This window comes from Melanotaenia boesemani, chromosome 8 (genome assembly GCF_017639745.1).
Source record: "Melanotaenia boesemani isolate fMelBoe1 chromosome 8, fMelBoe1.pri, whole genome shotgun sequence".
NCBI classification, from domain to species: Eukaryota; Metazoa; Chordata; class Actinopteri; order Atheriniformes; family Melanotaeniidae; genus Melanotaenia; species Melanotaenia boesemani.
The window spans coordinates 13502683-13524503 of record NC_055689.1 but is presented as its reverse complement, the minus strand read 5'-3'; the positions used below and the strand labels follow the sequence as shown (position 1 = coordinate 13524503).

The window sequence follows — 21821 nt, the reverse complement described above, 5'->3', positions numbered from 1 at the left end:
CTCTTGAGATTTATCTAACTGACAGATCTTATGACATGCTCATTTAGACTTCACTGGTATAATTCAGAATTCAAAGTCCCATCAATCATGGCAAACCTCCCTGGCCCATGCATGAAGCAAAACAGGCCCAAACCATGACACTGCCAAAACAAAATCTTTCAGACTGTGGATTGGTAGAGTCCACATTCTCAAAAGTTGTTTACATATTTTAGCCTAATAAGAACCAACACTATTTCTAAAGTAGTCAACAATCAAATTTATTTTTACCTTGATATAGTTCAACAAAGCCTGGTGTGATTTTCAGAGTTTACGGCATATAACAGGGCAGTCATTAATATCTGTTTTTACACATCATTGATTTATTCTAAGTTTCACCCAGTTCACCAATCTCTACCTAATTTTCTCTGCCAATTTCAAACAGCTTACTCTGCTAATCATCCAATAAATACCATCTATGATTTTCTATAGCTGATTTAGTTCTCATGTTATCAGATATAAAAAGTGTTTGATAACTTAAGAACTACATCATCTATAGTTTATTCTGCTTTTTACTCCTGTATTGAGCTCCTGGTACCCCATTTGCTGATATACAGATGCCTGATTAGCAACATCTGTAAGCATGGACTCTGCTACAGCAGTCAATTGGGAACATTAGGCGAAATTGTAGAGAAAATACGCAGAATATGCTATGCTTATTGCTGCACTGACTGGGTCTTGAGAAGATTTAGAAAGTTATTCATGGGTGCAACCCACAAACTGAACTCTGCTGCTCATCCCACAAATGTGCTTTCCTAACAAATGTGACACCATTTAAAAAGGAAATAAAGAGGCTTTCCAGCGGTATAACACATATTGCCAAGAAGTTACAATGAAGAAATAATCCATCAAAAACAAATTTGCTACTTTTTGTGCTAAGTTTATATCTTCCAATGCTCATCATCAGTCATGAAATTGTTTTTGGGTTGGTATTGCATCAATTATTTAAGTCTATTAAAATACAATAAATATTTTATTTTATTTTATTTTATAAACGTCCATTTAGCTCCAAAAACACATCTCCACCGTCTCTTTCCTCTAGATGGAGCACGTGTTACCGACTCAGCACCGACTGTTTGTGTTACGGCGGAAATAGAGAGATTATGTAGCATTTCCAAGATAAAGGCTTTTTACTTTGGTTCATTCTTCAACACTAATTCCGTAAAAAGCGCGGTAGTGTTTGGTTTTAATTAGTGTAGTAATTTGGATTTGACCTTTTAATTAGTCATGCTTACTTTGTCACCTCCGAGTTTTAGTTTCTACTCCTAACAGAAATAGAGCTTTAATATGTGAAAAAAATGCACATCCGATGTTCTGTGGCTAACGCCCGCTAGCTTGTGTGAGGGACTCTTTGTATGACTGGTCCGCGAGAGACGCCACAGCACCGGGCACACGCGCGGCAGCAGCAGCAGCAGAGGAACAGTAAGCACACAGTCCCAAGCGGGGACAGACAGGGTTTAGCGACGTCCCCCTGTCCGAACCACAAACCTCAACTGGATACGTACACTGACCAAAGGAGGGAAAAACAACGCCATTTAAAAAGCGCCCCATTTCCTTTTAACGTCCGTCTTAACGACAGAAGTGCGTTTACCGGGAACTTTATTCCTCTCGGCAGCAGTTACCGGAGCATGAACGCCAGCCTGTAGAGAGGAGCATCAAAACTCAACTTCAGAGCGACTTTCCATAGCTGGGTATAGGCTTAATTTATTGACCGACCATTTAAAAAAAATCTTTTCCAAGTAAGCGTTTAATTGGACAGAGGTTGTTTCTGTTTGTGGTCCGTAATAGACTGAAACCTTTCAACTTTGTTAGTTCATTTTAGTGGCTCCAAATATAAAGAGAAAGAAGATAGAAGAAAGTAGAAGAAAAGGACAAACGGAGACGTGGATGTATTTTCAGCCATGGATGTAACAGTTTACCCGCCTCCTCCTCAGCCTCTGGCCGCATCAGACCACCCCAGGCTGGGGCAGCTCTCTTATCCTGACCCGGCCTTTGGGACCAACAAGGTAAGAAGGAAGAGTCAGAAAACTACCATATATAAGGTGCTCGTGTTTACCATTGTGGGAGGATAAAAGCCATTTCTTATGTTGCCCTGTATTAAATACCTTTTGCCCCCCCCCCCCCCCCGTGTATTCATGTGTCTTGCCCTGCTAATTAAGTGCTAACTAATTGCCTTTAATTCCAGTTAATTAAAGCATCCTTTGTAGGTAACTACTTTTTTATGATGCACAGTTTTTTCTCTCACTAGCAGATATGTAATTTGTTTTTTTCTGGGTTTGTCATCAGTAATAGTGACACTTGCAATGATAACTTCAGCCCTACTAACTGATCATAATTACCTTTAAACATGGTCCGAAAAGCACAGGTTTGTTTATAAGAATGTGATACGTGGCAAACAGTAGACGACCATGCTTTACCCTTTCTTTTAAGCTTTAAATGGATGAACTATACTAGAATTCACAGCAGGCTCTCTCATTTCTACTTCTGTTATGCTCAAGTTGATTGGTGTCTGGGAGGCTCTGTTTTCTTCCTCCCTTCCCAGCAAGGCCAAAGGTCAGGTTCAGATCCACAACAGGAACCTGGACCTGGTAGGGATCCAGTGTCTTGTTTGAGTTTACCTCTGGAACAGAATGACTGAATCCCTAGATTCCTGGTTGTACACAGTATATGATTAGCCGTCTGTCTACAAAGAGGAATGTTTCCCAGAGTTATCTGTGTGTGCCTGAAGACACACACACACACACAAGCTCACGTTCATTTGACAGTGATGAATTGCTTAATTATTTAATTAGGTTCAACTGATGAGTGCAGCCAGCACGGTTAACAACAAATTATTAACCTCTCCTTAATCTTTGTACAGTATAAAAGGATGTGTTCATTTTTGTAGTTTTGTGATTTTAATAAATGAATTATTTAACAATAGTTATCTATTAAAGAAAGCCATTTTTTTTCTTTTTTAAAAAACAAATTCTTAAAATTGTGGTAAGTTGTGTGAAATCTCCTTACTCTTTTCATTAAATGTTCAGTTGTTTCTTTAGCTAAAATGCGATGTTGACAGTATTGTTGTTGCCAGAGTATTTTAAGTATAACACTGACATGACTAAAACTGAACTCTCTCACACAAACTTCTGATCAAGAAAAATCTGAATATACTGTCATCTCTGACTGGGTGGCATAAAACTTTGTGATTGAAAGGTTATACATTGATCAGTAGTCTGACTCCTCCTTATGTGCTCCCTGTTGCTCACTAATATGGCAATATTATTATCTTCACACACCTTTGATTACACTATATCTCACACTTGCTTGTAAACATCTGCCAAACATCTAAGTTGCATAGAAGTTCCACATTAAGTTTAAAGTTTTGAGTAGTGACGTTTAGTTTCTCTGTGGATGTGCTGTCCTGTTTCCCCAAATTTTAAATTATATTTATATTAAGGATTCACATTTTCAAATGGTTTTCTAACCTGATAGTTGCACACACTGGTGTAGTAGTAGTTTAATGATGCTAGTATTTGGGCATATTTGGTTAGAACAATGTGTAATTAGGTGTGCTGACCATAAATGTCAGCAGCGTTGCTTTCTGCCTCTGCCTTAGAGAGCTAGGTAAACTCATGAATCACCAGACAGCAGTTCAGAAGAAATTTCAATCTTTTTTACAGCAGTGTTAAGAGTCCAGTAGGTATGTGTGGTGTATTAGAGAGCAGCTGCGCCTCTGTGATTCCTGCAGTTATATGTATATGTGTGTTTGCAAGTGAATATAATCATTTTTGACAGTTACGCTGCATCATTGTGTTCTCTTATTGGCATAATTTTCAGTGTTTCGAAAAATGACAAATAGTGAATGCATTTTCTGATTTATCAATATCCTTACTCTATATAGATCATTTAGGGTGTCTTTTGATTAAAAAAATAACTTGATGTACTGCGTGTTCAGTAAGGTAGTGTAGAAAGCAAAACTTATAAGCAAAAGTTGCCAGGAGGACAACACATAGGTATTTAGAAAACCCTCTTAGTTTTTTTTAAAGGTGCATTTTAAAATACACACAGACACACACACAAAAAAGGAAATTAAAAGATTAAAATGCATTAAAAGAAATTAACAGATTAGGACAGGTCCACTCAGTTCCTATGCCAAACAGCCAATCAGAGTGTGCGTTCTCCCTGACAGATTCAGTGGCGATCCAGCATGTTGAAACCATTGAAATAAACTTAGGCAAAGCCTGTCAATAGCGGTGATGTGTTACAGGTTTTACCCAAAACATACCTGTTGGACATGCAAGGTATATCATATTTGTGTCTGAAAAACAGTTATTTTGTTTTATTTTATTTTTCTATAGTCATTCTTTGACATATTTAATGACACAACTCAGTGTACTGCATACATGGTGCTGTTTTTGAGCTCAGAATCACATCATGTGTGGAAAGGGACTGTACAGCATTGCACGGTTGTTGCTGCTGCTGAAGTGTACTTGTTTTAGAAAGCGGGAAGGAGAGATAGACGGTAGATGCTGGGGATGTGGAGAGAGCTAACTATGTGTTGGGGGTAGGGTCTAGAGAGAGAAAGAGAAGGTTGTTGGGGGTAGGGATGTTGTAGAAAAGAGAGAGAGAGAGAGAGCGAGGGTGCAGTGGGGGTGGGGCCACCAAGGTTTGTACTATATTTGTGTGTCTTTTGATTCACGGCTCTGTCGGCCTGATAGACGAGATCATATTACTATGAAGGGGAAACGGAGAGAGAGAATGCAGAAGGGAAGAGTAAAGGGAGAGAGGCAGGAAGTGGGAGAAAAAACAAGCAGGAAGCAGAGAAGAAACAAAATGAGGGGAAAGAAAAGGGGAATATGTATTAGAGCGTAAGACAGAATTGTTTCCTGCAGACGTGTCATGTAAAAAAGTAATTGCAGTGGTGGTTGTACATTTTCAGTGGAACAGAAAAACCTCTGCACACTTTCCACTGTAAAGGCTGGATTTCACCACATATGATTGAGATTAATGATGACTAGTCCAACACTAATTAATTTCTTTTGGGTACATATATTTTATGCTTGGATGGTTTCGAATCCAAAATTGATGTGATGACTGTATTCAGCTACTCAAACCCAAAGTAGTGCTGCCTTGTTAGAAATGCAAAATTAGTACAACCTACATTCATGTACTCATTAAACATAATGTGTACCATTACGTGTACTTCTTGTATCTTATTTCTTTTAATCTAAAAGAGGATATGAGAAGGGGAGATAGTACTGCTTTGTCTGTTTGTACACAGAACAAGTCAAATCTGAAGATAGGTTTTAGGCAAGAAACCGAGGTCCAACAAATTTTGTATAGAAACCACAATGCTGCCTGGATTTTTTAAAATATTATGATAAAATGCTATAAATGAACATATCCACCAAGACTCAGTACTTACTGAAAGTATTCAGTATTACTGCAAATGTTTGCTTGACAACATATTTGTTTCCTTGCAGAATTTGCTCTTGCAGTCAAAACATTATCAGTTTTTATTAGTTAACTATAGTAACTATTTAAATTTTTTTTCATGCGTGGTGTTCATTTTTAGATTATCAAACTTAATTAAGTACAAAACAGGAAATATGTTTTAATGCCAACTTGTAATCAAAACTGCAGTTTTTTTCCCGGACATTAACCAAATGTGCCTTTATTACCAAAGCCAAACCACATGCAAATATCAGGATGTAAATACCGGCATCGAAGTAAACTAGCTAAAATAGTTTTTTATTTGTACTGACCCTGGTTAACTGGTTAATTAATTTTTGGATCTAAAAATCAAACCAGACGAGAGATGAGATGCAAACCAAGTGTAGGAAATAAGCCAGTTTGGGGAATGTCAGAAGTAGCTATGCCTATGTTTTGTTTTTTGTTTTTTTCTTTGGACCTAAGAAGTTACTTAGGGTGCTTTAACAGCAGGATAGTCTGGGGTACTCTGCTTGATTTGGGTGGTGAATTTAGAAACAGCCTGGACAACATCACTCACTAAGGGGTGCAATATACCCTCAAATGTCTGCTGGCCAACAAAAAAGAAGAAGAAAAGCCGTCTCCTTAATTTACCAGGACTGAAAACTACTCGTTTACTGCTAGCAAATAGTGAAGGAACACCAAGTTTCTGCAGTTTGGGGTTTTTGTTTTTACTTTGGGTTTAAAACCTAATGCAGAATCTATCCAGTATGAGCAGCAGGAGACGCAGCAAGTTATCTAACATGTTGCACTGTGACGAGTCCTACGTGTCTTCCTCTCTCTGGTTCACTGGATGGTCCTTTTGCTTTCACACTGTTAGTGAACCGCACCAAGGTTCACTTTGAAGTGAACCGAGGCTTCAGTTTTCGGACCATGAGTTAGCTTCTTCGGTCGGCACCAGAATGAAGGCAGGTTCATACTGCTTCAAAGAAACAATACTATCTGTGGAAGTGGACCAGGGTTTATTTAAAGCGGATCAAACAGTGTCAGTGTGAATTAGTCGTTCTCTTGTCCTGTTATCTTATGCCTGCGCGGCAGAATTTCTATTGCATGTATAATAGACTAAATTGAACTGGCAGATTGCAATGCTCACTATGTTGCTGCAAGTATGTGTGCATGAGAACAGATTCTCCTCCTCTTTGTTTTATTTTATTTTTTGTCAGCAAAGGAATTTAACCATAAAAGTAAGAATGGTTGTCTCTGTGTCTGACATTTGTGTATCGCTTAATGATGAAAAAAGTTGATAGAGGTATGAATGAACAGGAATGAGTTATGTAAAGTCTGACTGGATGAAAATGCTCTGATTACCTATAGATATGTATAGGACCCACCAATTTGATCCAAAATTAAATTGTTGTGACTTCATGATCTTGTGTAACCACATTTGATAGAACATGTACATTGAGGGTGCAAGCATACAAAATGATTAACTGTTTGTAACTTGTGGCATGGCGCAAGAAGCAAAATGGGATGTGTCAGTGAGGGTAATAAAGTAAGGAAAGAGGGACAGAGAAAGAGAGAGAAAAAGAGAGAGAGAGCCTAATGTAAACATAATGACTGTGAAAGCTGGGTGAGGTATTTCCAAAGCAAATACAGATGAGTAGAGCTTTTTGAGGAAAGTACAGGGCAAAAAAAGGAACAGGAGGATTTAGATAGAGGGAAAACAGCAAGAAAAGTTGCTGTTGTCAGGAGACAGGGTGACACTTGTAAAATGTTGAAAAGTTTTAAATGAACAAAGAAACAAAAGCAGTAACCACTAAAATATACAGTATATTGTTTCATTCAGATCAGTGTTAGTTCTTTCGTTATGGTGGATCTTGCTTGCTGAACATTTTATGTGACCATTGAGAAAGACAAGTATGCTCCTATTCATTTCAGTGGTGTATGTCAAGGTTTGGGGTGATAAAAGGAGATGCAGTAATGCTTAGGTAAAGGATATGTTGTACTTAATTTAAATTAATTCAGTTTTGACTACAGGCTGTTTAGTTATTTCCAAAAAATCTAACAATAATATGCGAGACAGCAGTGACTCAGTAGCAAAATAAGATTAGACAGCCAGTAATGCAGTTTGATAGTTGCAAATGATAATGTCACTTGTAGTTGAAAGCTGAATTTTATTATGTTGCTTCAGTTTCAGGGTCCTGGTGTTGTTCTTGTTGGTTTGCTCTTACATTGTCACGGATTGCAAAACACTTTAGTTTTGTTTTTGGTGCACCTCTGTTAGATGTTTTTGTGTAGACACTTGCACTTTCTATCCAGGCTGTGGTGCAACATTAAAATTATACACTCCTATTTCAGTGTTTGCTAAAAAGCCAGCAAGAGATAATCTTTGCCAAACTTGACATTTCCTATGAACGGCTTGCAGTGTTGATGCTGACAAGGAGCATATCCACACAAAGTTCAAATTTCAGATGACCAGCATAGGATGCATTTTATTCTCTAATTTGTTTAGGAAACTTTACAAAAAGTTGTTGCACTCAAGCCTCTTTCCATTTCTTAAGCTAAAGAGCTAAGACCGGAAACTTATACAAGCACTGCAACTCCTCATGTAGCATTTCTCATGCCCTGTAATTATTTCAGCTTCCACGTATATGCTCTGAGTCTAAGCTTTGCTGCCTCATGTTTGGTTTTCCAAGATGGACACATTTCACTGTAATACTTTAAATCTTATGACAGTTTATGAGAAAAATCTCTGCTAACTAAAAATCCTTGGGCTGGTTTATTTGCATCCAGTGTATAATCTGCAATAGGGTCAGGTTGGTAGTACACTGACAACCCAAAAGTAACCTGATTAATTACACAACTACGGTAGTTGTAACCAAACCAGACAAGTTGTGTGTGAAAGCACTGTGCTACCTAGGGGGGGCAGAACATTATCATCATCACCCTATTCTTCTCCAGCTTAGTGTATACCTGCAGGGTACATACGGTGTTTTCATGTAATAATAAATCTGCTCCACATGAGCTGGCTGTCTTTACTTACTGTATATTGTGATTGCTGGCATGTAGCCATGACATAAAAAGGATAATCCTCTGCTATGAAAAATAATGCACTCCTCACTGAATCTGAAAGGAAGCATTACCATTTTTAAGGAACAATATTTGTCAGTCAGGATTACAAAAATGAATTAATATGGATTTGTCAGTAAATTTAAAATGTCATGTATCAGGCAGCAGTATGTAAATGTGTTGTGGTAATTGGTGTTTTTATTGCAGCACAGAGTGAAAACCAGATCTAATAACACTGAGTAAATTCGCTCCACTGCTTCAATGGACCTTGCAATATATCAGCAGTGTTTTGATAATTTAGGCCTAGCTCTTTAAAAAGATGTTCAGTACATCAACAGTTATCCTGTCCCGTGGCCCTCTCCTAGCTATTCTTTTTACACACATACAGTATTTCTATTGTACGGTCTTCAAGTTTTCTAAACATTTAACGTGCCACCATTTTATCTAATTATCTATCAGAACACAACCAGTCAATCTGTCTGTCCGTCTGTCCGTGTTGGCCATCTTTCTTACCGAAGAACATCTCACCACACTCCTCTTTGCTTCCCCCTCCCTTGAAGCTTGCTTATGATTGGGTAACTTTCAGTACTGTTGCTTGTGTGTAGGTTTGTGTGAAAGTGCTTCAGTTGGTTGAATCACAGGGATGAAGCAATGAGGGACTCCTTGTTGGTGGAGGGATGCCAAATGGAACAGATGGGCGGAGACAGAGCTCTGCCAGAAGAGACTAATTATCAGGTTTTTGGTTCCAAAACAAACATATTGCAATCAAATCACATACTGCAATCATTGCTGCATTGTTTCTGTGTGTGTGTGTACTGTATTAGTGACAATGACTTGGATCAATTAAGTTTTCCGCAGACGAGATTGGATCAGTTCCATGGCATTTTTCAGGAAATGTTGGAAACCCCTTTTTTTTTGTAGCCCTCGGCTTTTGTTCAAGATCACGCAATCATAGCTGTTGTAGTGAAGTGCTAATTACTGCGGTTGAAATAAAGTTGTAACATTTTAAATTTGTAAAGTTGTGTCTGTTTTGACCCTGCTTCCCTCTGCCCCTACAAACTATTTGTGACTTGAAACAAACTTTCCCGCTCTATTGGGATTTATCTGCTGGTTCTCTTCCGTACAGTGGGAAATGTGAAATATGGGACAGAACTGATCTCATATACTGATTCCTTACCTGAAACTTACTTTTTTCTTTGATGGAATATTTCAAGGTTTTCATTTCAAATACAGCTTAACAATGAATCGTTTTAAAATCAAAATTGCAATTTAAAATGTTGCAATAGGCAAATTGCAAAGCAGCATGATCCATTTTCATGCAATCCAAGTTTCAAACCCGCACCATCCACGATTTTACAAATCCACTCGGTTATTGCTGACGTCTTTCTTGTGCAACATTCATTTAAACATCACGTGACCGCTACACTCAGCTGTGAAGTCAAATCACATTTTCAAACATCATTGCAGACTAAATTTTTCATAAATGACTGAAATACTGTGACAAAACATACATAGGATAGCAAAAAGTCTAACTTAAAATTTCCTGATGATGTGAATAAAGGCGGCTTTACTGAATGGAGTCGCTCTAAATATTCTTTAAGTTCAGATCTCAGATAACGTATTTATGTTGATTAAACCTGCAAAGAATATTGGATTTATTTTAATCTGTAAAATGTAGCAGAAATTACAGCAGTGACGGGTAGATTCAGCTTGTTTAGCGTTGTACCTGCAATGGACACTTCTTAGCATGAGTGTTTCCATCTTTACCACACTAGCAATTTAAAAACAACACATATTTCTGTCTGCTTTTTTAAGGTGGCCGAAACAACTAATTTTCCAACACGCGTTCTCTGCCTGCCGGTAAAAGCGTGCTTGTCTGCATGTGCGTGAATGTGCTGTATGTGCACATTGGTATGGAACTCAGCATAAGTGAAACGAAAAGCATGTAACGGGAAATGACACGTAGCGGTGTAATTAAAAATAAATAACATCAGTCGGTTTAGTTTTTACTACAAGGACAAAGTATAAACCTCTTCTAGAGAAAATTTAACTTTTGGGCCACAGGTTGCATCTTGCTGTTGGTAAGTGAAGCCGTTCATATCTCAACTTTATGTCCTGGCGCCAGTAAAGCAGTTTATTTTTAAATGTCACCTCATTTCATGTAAAAGAAAGAAGTGTTATAGATTTCAGAGCACTGACGGTACACATAGTAAAGGGAAAGGAATTTTAGCTTGTCTTAGCAGTATACCCACATAAAAAAAAAAAAAAAAAACTGTGCCAGAAGCGTCAATATCTACATACATACATATTATCTACACGTGAAATATAATATTTAGCAGTATAGTCTACCCAGGTTGGTAATTGTAATTTAATTAGAAAGGTTAAACTCAATAGAAGAGCTTTTAATTTTTGGCTAAATGGGGTAAGATTAGAGTTCATAACTTTTCTAACGTATGGCTGAAAATAGTAATGACTGTTTTTCCTTGTTGGACTTGTGTAGTCAGAATTGTTTTTAAATAAGTGCACATTTTATACAACTGCCAATCAATCAATCAATCAATCAATAATTTGCTTTTTTGTTATTACCAAAACAGGCAGATATAAATTATATCTGTCATTTCTGGAAGCCTGATTTTGAAATATTTACCATTTAGTCTGTACACATACTTGCAAAATTATAATCAAACTGTTTCAAGTCAGATTTCCCATCCACAGAGAAGTGTTTATCAACGCACATACAATCTAGATTTACAGTCAGGGTGAAACATTTAGCCAATAAAACTGAAGTTTATATTGTTGTCAGGGTTACAGAGATAAGACAGATAAACAGTTGCAGGGCTGATCCGTCTCAGCTGAAACGATCTCCCTTCCCTACACACTAACACACACACACACACACACACAAAACCACTCATGTGTCTTCCTTTCTTTCTCAATCTATTTCTCTCTGTGCAGACATTTAAGTTGTAGGAGTTCAGAGTCCACTGAAGTCTATTCAGTTCACTCCAACTAAATATTTCCACATGTACAAAAAAACGTGATTTTGACACATTTGAGGAGATGTCATGTTTGCAGCTTTGGTATACGCTGTGTCTGAAGAGGAAGTCACAGATAACATTTCATTATTCTACACGCATTTGGACTTTAATCTACCAATGAAGCACCTCCATGTCTGCCACATTCTTTTGATCTTAAGGTTACCAATTCAAACTTTAATTTATTTCTTTTTATGTTAGACATTTCTGCCTTAAAGTTATTTGGAAATTTAATATCTTACCTCATGTTTCAGATTTTATCACTTAATATAAAATTCTTCAATCCTCTTGAATAATAAGTTAATTAAATGACTTTTGTGTAAGATTTTTAAAAGGGCTTCTGTTTAGTTGAAGAGGTAACCAGACAACAGTCTGGTCTGTGGGAAATGAAGTTAAACCACACTTCTTTCATTTACATCCTCTGATTTCACTCTTTATAAGTCTCTCGCCACACTTACTCTTTATGTTTTTCTCCATCTCTCATTCACAGTGAATTCCATATCTCAACCTCTCCCCTTTTCCCTCACTTTTCTCCCCCTTTCCTTGATACACTGTATTCCTCTCTTTTTCTTTGTCCTTGCCTGTCATCCTAATAGTGTCTCTCCCCCTCTTTCTCCCCCTTCCTCCGACCCTGACCCACTTAGCTGGCTGCTTGTTATTCAAACCTTTGCTTTACCCACACAAACACAGACATGCACACACACAGAAATGGAGAGGCAGCAGCAAAGATGAGTGTGAGAGAGCATGAGAAGGGAGAAAAAAAGAGTAATTTGGTTTCACTACAAACCTTAGACTCTTTTATATTTCTGTTGCTGAAAGGTTTAATATACATACTCAGCACTGATGGAAACATAAATAAATGTAAAAAGATGGATTTCTGTTTTACCCGTGCAATGAAAGTAAATATAAAAAACAATATAAACAGAAAAGCTACAGCACGTGTATGACAGGTTTTCTAAGCTCTAGCTTTCACCTGCTAAACTTTAAATTATTTTGAAATAGTTCAATAAAATAAATTAACTATAATCTGTCCTAAGAATAGACACATGGTCCCAGCTGACTTCTGTCACTGTAAAGACAGCTACATGATTTTACTTATTTTTTATGTTTTTCATCACAGAACGTGTTTAATTTTGAAGAGATTTTTGCACCAACACCACCTAAAGAAAATCACTTATTTTAAAAAACAGACATTGGATGTCTGTTCTGTTTAAAGAAGAAAAACCAGCAGCTAGCTGTCTAACTGCAGTTATTAGCTTAATTACAGGTGTTAATGTTGTCCTACAATAATCTGTAAGATGTGTTGGGATAACTGGTTGCTGTGACTGTTTAAATCTGAATAATAAAAATAAATATATTTTTAATATTAAGTAATATTAATATTATGTAAATCTAATTTATTATGCTAATATGTTCATTTTAAATGGTAAAAAATGTATAAAGTGAAGTTAAATGTTCACTTATATAATTTTTTATATTTTGTCCTATCTATTTTATCGCTGGTGATGGGTGTTTGCTTAAACCACAAAACATTAATATGTGGTTTTTCTTCTTCCAGTAGGACTGAAAACGGTTTTGTCATAGCATCTTAGTAAATATATATTTATTATGTGCTTTACTACTTTCAATGTTTTTTCTCTATGTCAAACCAGCAATGACTCATCTTGTTTTTAATAAATTGCATTGAAAGCTTATGTCGCTGCGATGTTGGTGAATCAGTTCACTTACTGAAATGAAACATAAAACAAGTAAGAATATGTTAACCATGGTACTGTACATGTGAGTACTTTTGAGACGGTCTTGGTTGAAGTGCATAATTTCAACATAGCTTTTAAGCAGCCAGATATAAATTTAAATCCTTGACAGACACTGAGATCCATCTCTGTCTGTATTTTCCTCTGAGTTAATGAAGAGCGTAATAGGTTCCACTCTGACTCTCACTCTGAGCTCCTGCTGAAAAGAAATCATCATTATTTATTTCTCTCCACTGGTTTTTTCCCCCCCCTTTGTCCTCATTCTTTCTCATCTCCTCTCCTCAGATGGTACATACTGTAGGTTGAGAGCTATATTTGTCCTTTGGATTGCAGGAACACATTAGCCATTTAGTTTACCTACTCAAAATGGGTAAACTAAGTGTGAATTTGAGTTGTGGACCATTGGGTCTCAGAATGAAACATGATCAAGTAGTCTGGGCATCAGTATCCAGTCTTTAGGTTGACTGCTTTTTGTTTCTGTACAAGTTTTAATTGATACTGTTAAATCCACAATAAGATATTGTTTTACTCGCTTTATCTAGTAAGTCCAATGTTTCTTATTACTTACAACTGTGTGAAATGGCTTGGATATTCAGCATCTGTAAGCAAATTGTTACTAAACCTAGTATCTTAAGTTTTGAAGGGATGAAATCAGCAAGCACAGTCACGTTGATTAGAAGAAGCAGAAAATTAGACAAGTTAGTCTCTCTGAATCTATCAGATGATCCCCAAACTGTCTTTGTGAAGCTCTGGCAACACTTCCTGTTGAGTGTTATTTGGGATGCATGATTTTTGGAGAAGTATGCAAATACCAAGCAGGATGTCATTTTAAGCATCCTAAAATACTGCCGTTGGAGCTTTACTGTATGTAAAGTATTCAGGCTAAATATACTAATGTTTAACTCAATTATCTCATTAAACCTCAAGTGTGTAGCATTTGTGGCAACCTAGTGGGAAAGATGCAATACGACAGCAAGGACTATGTTTTTATCACTTTAAGTAAGATTCATTGTGAGCAACTTTCATCTACAAATAGAGTGGATTCAACTTTGTGCCACTCTTCTCTGTTGTAGCATCATATTGCTACTGTAGCCCAGAGGGGACAAACTTAATAGCTACACTCAAGTGGGCATTTTTATGTTCTCTGTGACCATGACAGGTTTCTCTGCAATCTTTTGAAAAGTGGATGTCTACAGTTTACTACTGTTATCATGAGACATCAGTCGTCCTTTTGTTTTATTTCAGAACAAAACTTTGTTTTGACTTTGTTGTCCAAAACCCAGATGTAGTTTAGATAATTACTTTAAGTGTGTAACAGTATAACTTGAGTAAGAGTTTCTGCTTTAGCAGTCATGTTTAGAGTATAAGTGAATGAAAAGAAAATGTTTTGGATCATTCATCATTAGGCTGAGACTGTGAAATGTACAATGTACATGTACAAGATTTCTGAAAAAACAGTTGTTTTTTCACCAGTTTCCACATTTTGAGGCTCTGCTGTTTGTCAGCTGGGTTGAGTGTCTAATGTAAAAGGCATAGGAGTGACATTGCATAGCCCAGCCACTTGCATTTCACACAGTGATTTTTCTATTTTAGGCAACTACTGTAATTTTATTTTCATTCATTTTATTCTTTTTATCTTCAAAAGGCTTCTGGATAGTGTTACACATCACATTGTGTATTCTCTGTTTTGGTATGTGTGTGTCTCTGACATTTTGCACCAGTGGCTGTGTCAAAGGTAAATGGAAGAGGCTTATATGACAGTGAGGTCAGCAGGTTTACTGTCCATCCGCTCCTCTGATTTGTCTGAAAATGATGCTCATCCTGAGAGAGGAAGAATAAAAATTGGACAGAGAGATGCTAATTTTGTTTATTACATGAAATGGTCAACATAAAGTATTTAAAATGTACTGTTAATGCTACAAGACTGTCCATCACAACACAGTTTTCCAGCTTTCTGTTGACTCTGTAAACTTACACCTCATTTGCATAATACCCAACAGCTGGCAAATGGATAGGGCTGCTACACCTGTCTGTCCACCTGTGTGTGTGTGTGTGTGTGTTTGATTGTGTGCACAGGACAGTGTTTTACTTCTACCCACCTGTTCAAATGTTCTTGTGTTTGTCAACTGAGACAATGATTATGTGCCTGGGTTACCATGAATTATTTGAATATGGCTTTTGGATGCAAATTAGCATTTGTTCAGCCTTTGTGTGGGATGTAGGGATTGATGGTTAATAGCAACTGAAGGTGATTCTGGTGTTGATAGAGTGAAAACATATAGCATTCAGTATTTTTTTTAAAGTAGTGACCAATCACAAACTATTAATTAAACTTTAGATTAGTATAGTTTCCCACTGACTAATGAAAGACATCTATTAGATTATACTATACTAAATATACTAATATTGTATACCAAATATTCATTGGGTGTAGCTATAAAATGTAAACCAACTTTTTCTATCTCTTCGAAAACTATTGTTTTTTGTGTCTTCTATGTTAAAGTTGTGAACACCTTTTTTCACATTTTTTTTTACTCAGGTAAGTAAATGTATTGATGCAGCACCTATAAAAATACAATTTTCAAACTTTCAAATTTTCAATTTACAAACAAAAGCTAAGCAAAAGAAATTTTAAACTAAAAAAGATGGGTTTTTAGCTGCTTTAGCTTCCAGAGAGTAGGGTCAACTGTTGCAAAGGCTCTGGAACCTTTAGTTTCTTGATGCACAACTAGCAGACCCTGATTACATGACCTCAGACACCTGCTGGAGACATATAATTACAGAAGTTCTCAGAGATAAGTTGGTGCTTGACCATGTAATGTTCTATGTTAAAACCAAAATCTTGAAATGAACTCTGTAGTGCATGGGGAGCCAGTGCAGTTGAATTACCAACAGAGTGACATGAGAATACTTTGTAGATTATACAAGGAGCCTTGCAGCATCTTTCCGTACAACTTGAAGACAATCCAGGGATTTTTTACTCTGAAAAGTAAACAACAAATTACAGAAATCTAGGAATGATTAAATACAAGCATGCAGGATCATTTCTGACTCAGGATGAGACACAGTGTGATTTAACTTGGCAATATTTTTTAAATAATAAAAACAGAAGTGAACCAGAGATTTAACATGAGCATCCAGAGACCACGAGTCCAAAGTTACACTGAGCTACCCCACTGAAGGTTTAACATAAGAGTCAAGGAGGCAGAGACTCCACTATCTTAAGCAGAAATTTGTCAGGGGTATTAAAGTAGTACCGTTGAGATTAAAAATCTCTTTTACAAGGAAAACCAGGCCAAAACAGCAGCCATGTATAAAAACCATGTATAAAAACATCAGCCACATAGGAAAAAATAAACTATATAACACACATATATGAAACACAAATTACAACAAAACAGCTGTTTGTGTAATATCTTTTCAATAGAACCAGTGACATTGCTCCTTCTCTGCTTTCTCTATGATACTTAATATCATCAATGGATATGAGCGCTTTTAATTTAAAGGGTTTTTGGAGATTATTCAATGACCATGGTGCATGGTAGTAAAATGCAGTTTTAGTAAAGTCCATCAAAGCCCGGGAAACATTCACCACTTGGAGGTGCCCGAGTGGTAACAGTATATAAACAAATACTTAAGCATATGGTGATAAGTTCAGACATGTTAAGAATTTTTATTCCTCTTCTGCACCTGGCTGATTGTATAGCATGCACAAAACACTGCAGAGCTTCCTCTAAGTGGCGGGTTCTTCTATTTTACGTCAACACGTCTGCCATGAAAAGGTCTGTCACCTGCCATTAACTGCAGTTCTAGTGTTGATGGTAAATTTTTAATATGCTGTGCAGGTGACACATTCCTGAATAGATAATTCAGATTGATGATTTAGAAAATATATATGCTATATCAGTAGAAATATTTTATTAACAATTCAATGAAAAAATGGGACACATGTAGATCCTCCATGGTGTCAGATAAGATAATTTAATGTCTCTTTTTGGTCACATCTTCAACTTATAATTGGACTGCAAGTTAAGAAACACAAGAAAAAAAATATTAGATGTTTCACAACTGATTCACACCCTTTTTTTATTGTCGTTGGTCAGGAATTTATTGTTTCCTGGTATATTTTTGTAAATTCTTTTCTGACACACAGGTGCAAAAATTAGATTGCATCTTACTTACTTAAACCTTTGCCAAGCATCCCATGCTGATAATGAAACTTCATTTTTGCAAAGGCAAAGGTTAGTTTAGTAATAATGATCGTCATTCCTCTTCTGTATATGAAATGAAAACATCCTTGCAGGAGGAAGTATTGTGCAAATAAAAGAGAAATGAGGAAGTAAAGGCCATCCAGGATACTAGCAATATCCACTGTTTTCCTTATAACAGAAGTTATTGAAAATATTTGGTCTATACAGTATGTACTGCTAATATACAGAAAAATTATATTTCCTTTTATGTTGTAACATTTAACTAGATGATGATGACTTGCAGCATCAAAGATCTCTACTCAGTAGTTACACTTACCATTTATGGGGGCATAATTTATTTATTTTTCTTGATTAAACAAAAAGTGCTGATGCTGAAAGCGTTTTATTACAGTTTTGGCCAGATGGCTGATCCCCTTCTGTTGAAAGTTTGAGGTGCTAGCAGAGAGATGTAAATGCTTATAGTAGGTTGAAGACACCGAAGAAAAGGCAGTAAATGAAAAGTTTGTAACTCTTACTTAGATAAGTAAAGTGTTTGTCAGTGATTATTAGTTGCTGGATATGCACCTCAGAATATGATGAGAATGTGCTTGTTTAATATGCCGCCTTTTGTATAAATACCATAATAGTATAGACGTATCCAAGTATCTTTGTGACTTCAAGGTCACTTGCAGGACTTTCAGCATCTATAGAAGATGACAGATTGAAAATGGGTTGGCTGCTTTCTGCTTATCTGTTACCTCCATCTCTAGTCATGGCTGGCTGTTCTGTGTTTGCTGTGTTTAATTTTAGTTTATTGACATTGTTGCTCTTGCTTTTTGTTCTCTCCAGCTGGATGGGGACACCATGTTCCTGGGGATGCCAGAAGCAGGCCTTGACTTCGCCTCAACCAATCAGGTTAGTGTTTATAATGCAGTTTGTATGTTCATCTATGTGAGCGAGGCTGACAACGTATTTCCTCTGTAAAGTTGTCTCTCATATTTTGTAGCATTAAATTATAATAAGCTATTTTCTAAATTAAATTTGACACTATTTTAACAGTCAATTATATATATATATATATATATATATATATATATATATATATATATATATATAAAAAGAAGAAAAATAAAGGAGATGTTGTTAGACAAGTGGCTGCTGTCCTTTTTTTTCCAACTTAAAATTTAAAAATCAGAGCACAAATGCATGACAGTAATGTAGAGTGATTCTTAGTCAGTTTGTGCTGCCATAACATCTTATTTTCTGACTTTGGAACGTATCCAGATTGTACATAATACAAAGCAAATATAAGGCAGATCTGAAAATGCACAGTTGGTGACTTAATTTAATTTGCAAGTAAAATCCTGTTTTTATGCTCTTAAGATTTTGGCAGGTAATGTCTTCATTTTCCTCCAATCCAAATTAAAGAAGTGTAAAAGAGCCAAAATGTTAAAAGTTCATGAATGTGTGTTGCACTTGTGGCCACGGAAGTGAAACAAGTCCTACATAAAGATTTGGTTATAATTGCAGCATGAAAAAAAAAAAAGAAAACAGGAAAAACACATATAAACAAAGACGTTTTTTTCTTCTTATTTTCTATACTTTCTATGGAAATGAAAGATTTGATTACTTGGAGCTAATTGCTGTACAAAAACAACTTGTGACACAACTACCATGAACATTATAGACCTTGTTATACTTTACAGTAGGGAGTGCCATTCAAATCTGTTTGTGTTTTTGAAAGCTCTGATGTAGAGGCTCTTCAACAACAGCTGCACTTTGCACTTCAAGGCATCAGTAGAGTGGAGAAAACGTCTCTGTTCAGATGAGAAAAGTGATATTATTTTACATTAGACTTTTCTAGCTTCTTTCTCTGAAATCATTTGATCATGCCCCATTTTGTCTTTGAGCTCACCTTTAGCTATTTCAGTCTTATTTCCAGTCACATCAAACAAACTTCCTCCTCATTCTGTTGAACAAATCAATATCACTTACTGCACCCAGTCAGAGGCACCTAAAGCGTTACAGTGTATTTCTATTTCGAAGCTCTCATTGCTCATACCAAACGAGCTGCTGCAGTACTCTATCGACATAGGAAAGATTAAACCTTTGACTTAGAAAGAAGCTCCACAAGAAGCTAATTTTACTTTTTATCAGTCCCTTCTAATGCTGCTATTAATGGTTTTTTGATAGTAAATTTCATATCTTTAAATTTTGAAGAAGTCACTATCAGAAATTCAGAAGTTGGAATAGATATTTTATGACTTAATTGGGTAAAAGGCTAAATAATCTACTAATTTAATGATTGTCAAAACAGTTGTTACCTCCCTTACTCGTCATTTCAGTAGATGATGTATGATAATAGGCTGGTCATGGAAGATAGATGGAAATTTCCATTATAAAACAGCTTTGGTTACATAAAGTCAGATCTACATATAGAAGGAGCCTATGGTGTACATACAGCTGTCCTGTTGTGGCACTTCTGTGCTTAGCTGTTATTAGATTACTTGGCAACTGCTCTGGAGCTATGCTATGCAGCAAAAGCTGTTTTTATATGACTATGTGCTCTTGCTGCATTCAGGATGTATTTTCTTGAGGCCAAACATTAGGGCGTGAGATGTGTGTTTGTTAGCAAGATTTACCTCACCACCAAGAAAAGCCCATATTAATAAGAAGCACTACTACATTATTCATAAAGTACCATATAGAGAATATTGTGTGGCATAGAACTGAATGATTTGATGTTTTATTCATAGTGTTATTTTGTAAGAAGATAGGGAGTGGTGAGTGGAATAAGAATTTATGGCTTTACTATTGAAGTACCATTGCTTCAATAAAGTCAGAGGTTGTTGTGATGAATGTGATCAATTTCAGTCCAGTGTGACCCTCATCCTTGTCATTTTCTGAGTTGTTAATGAAGTAAAAGTGAATTTGTTACAGCCAAAACAGAGAGGCTATAAACGTAAAGAGAGGACTGCCACTACTTTGAAAGCAGAACAATGCAGTTGTAGATTTTAAGTTAATAAATCTGTAGACTTGGTTTCACACATTCAGCCACATCATGTTTCTGTATTTGGTCAGTTTTAGACCGCTTTGAAAAATTATTTTCTTCCATTGGAAAAGAGCAGAGAGACCATTAAATACTGTTAAATATGTATTCTATTTTACACATTTGGTGACAAAGATTTAGACAAAGACTTTGTCTCTTTAAAACCAGTGATTGACAAATCTTAATGATTCTACTTTATAGGATGAAGGTTATGCTATTAACCTCAGCTGTTAGATAATGTTGGACAATGTTATCAGTCTCATACAGAACTGAACTCAAAGGTTTTATGTTCATAATGCACATAAACATAATCCCAACTTTTTTTATATATATTTTCAAAGAAAATTACCATGTCCTTAACAACATCAATAAAAAGCTAAATTAAATGAAAAAAAAATTGTTGGCAGCTCAGTGAAGATAAAGCAGCTTTACTTTGAGCTGAATGTTAATGTCAGTGTGCTAACATGCTAACATTTAGCAGGTATGAGGTTTACAGTGTTCACCATCTTAGCTTAGTCTGTTGTTTTAAACCTTTAACCTGTATACCACCTTAGCTAGTCCACCATCATCCCTCGCTGCAGTGAACGTGGTGCTTCAGTTTACCTCACTGCTGCCAGGTCAGCAACTTTTCAGATTTCCTTCTTTTTTTTGTTTGTTTTTCAAATGTGGCAATCAACAAATCTAGCAGCTTGTCCTTGTTAACCAGGTGGAGACATGTTACATGGAAAATCTTTATTTTTATTTCTACTTTTCTCTCTGACTAGTCAGTTTTCTTGCCAGTCTATCCCAAATTCCCAACTGCTGTATTTCACATATACATGAGAATTTTTATGTTATATATTCAGGTTGTCATTAAAAAAATTATCTTTACGTTTCAAAAGTCTGTAATTATACTGTATATACTTAAATCTGCCACAGATTGCAGCTTTTTCACTCATGAATTGCAAGCTCTGCTTTTGTTCCTCATTTCTCTGTGAATAATCTATAAAAAAGTTTTTATGTGCCTGTTTGTCTAACTCATTGCAGCTGGACAGCACTCAAAGTAACATTCTTATCCAGGATTATCGAAGGAAACAAATCTACAGCCACTTTTGGTGTCTTTCTGAAAAGCACCTTGACTGTCATTTTATTTCTGCCTCTAATTGTTTTACTTTCACTCAGTTTAACTGTTCATTGGTGTAGATTTAAAAGAAATATACTCACACACACACATAAAGATAAAACCTCTTTTAACTTGTGTGTTGGAAACTTATGTGTCTCTGTGTGAGCTCTGCAT

The 21821-nt window shown here is 36.2% G+C and overlaps 1 protein-coding gene across 3 annotated transcripts in view; it reads left to right on the top strand.

Annotated features, from left to right (window-relative positions):
- Positions 1 to 1396: 1396 nt before the first annotated feature.
- tox (thymocyte selection-associated high mobility group box) overlaps positions 1397 to 21821 on the top strand; it is a 48843-nt gene continuing 28418 nt past the window's right edge. Inside the window, exons 1-3 of one of the 3 annotated variants that reach the window (XM_041993616.1) lie at positions 1397 to 1727; positions 1849 to 2042; positions 18346 to 18411. In XM_041993616.1, the coding sequence (XP_041849550.1) occupies positions 1938 to 2042; positions 18346 to 18411 (171 nt within the window). In that variant the 5' untranslated portion in view covers positions 1397 to 1727; positions 1849 to 1937. Of the gene's footprint in view, positions 2043 to 18345; positions 18412 to 21821 lie in introns of all 3 variants that reach the window. The other 2 variants (XM_041993618.1, XM_041993619.1) reach the window with 2 other exon arrangements.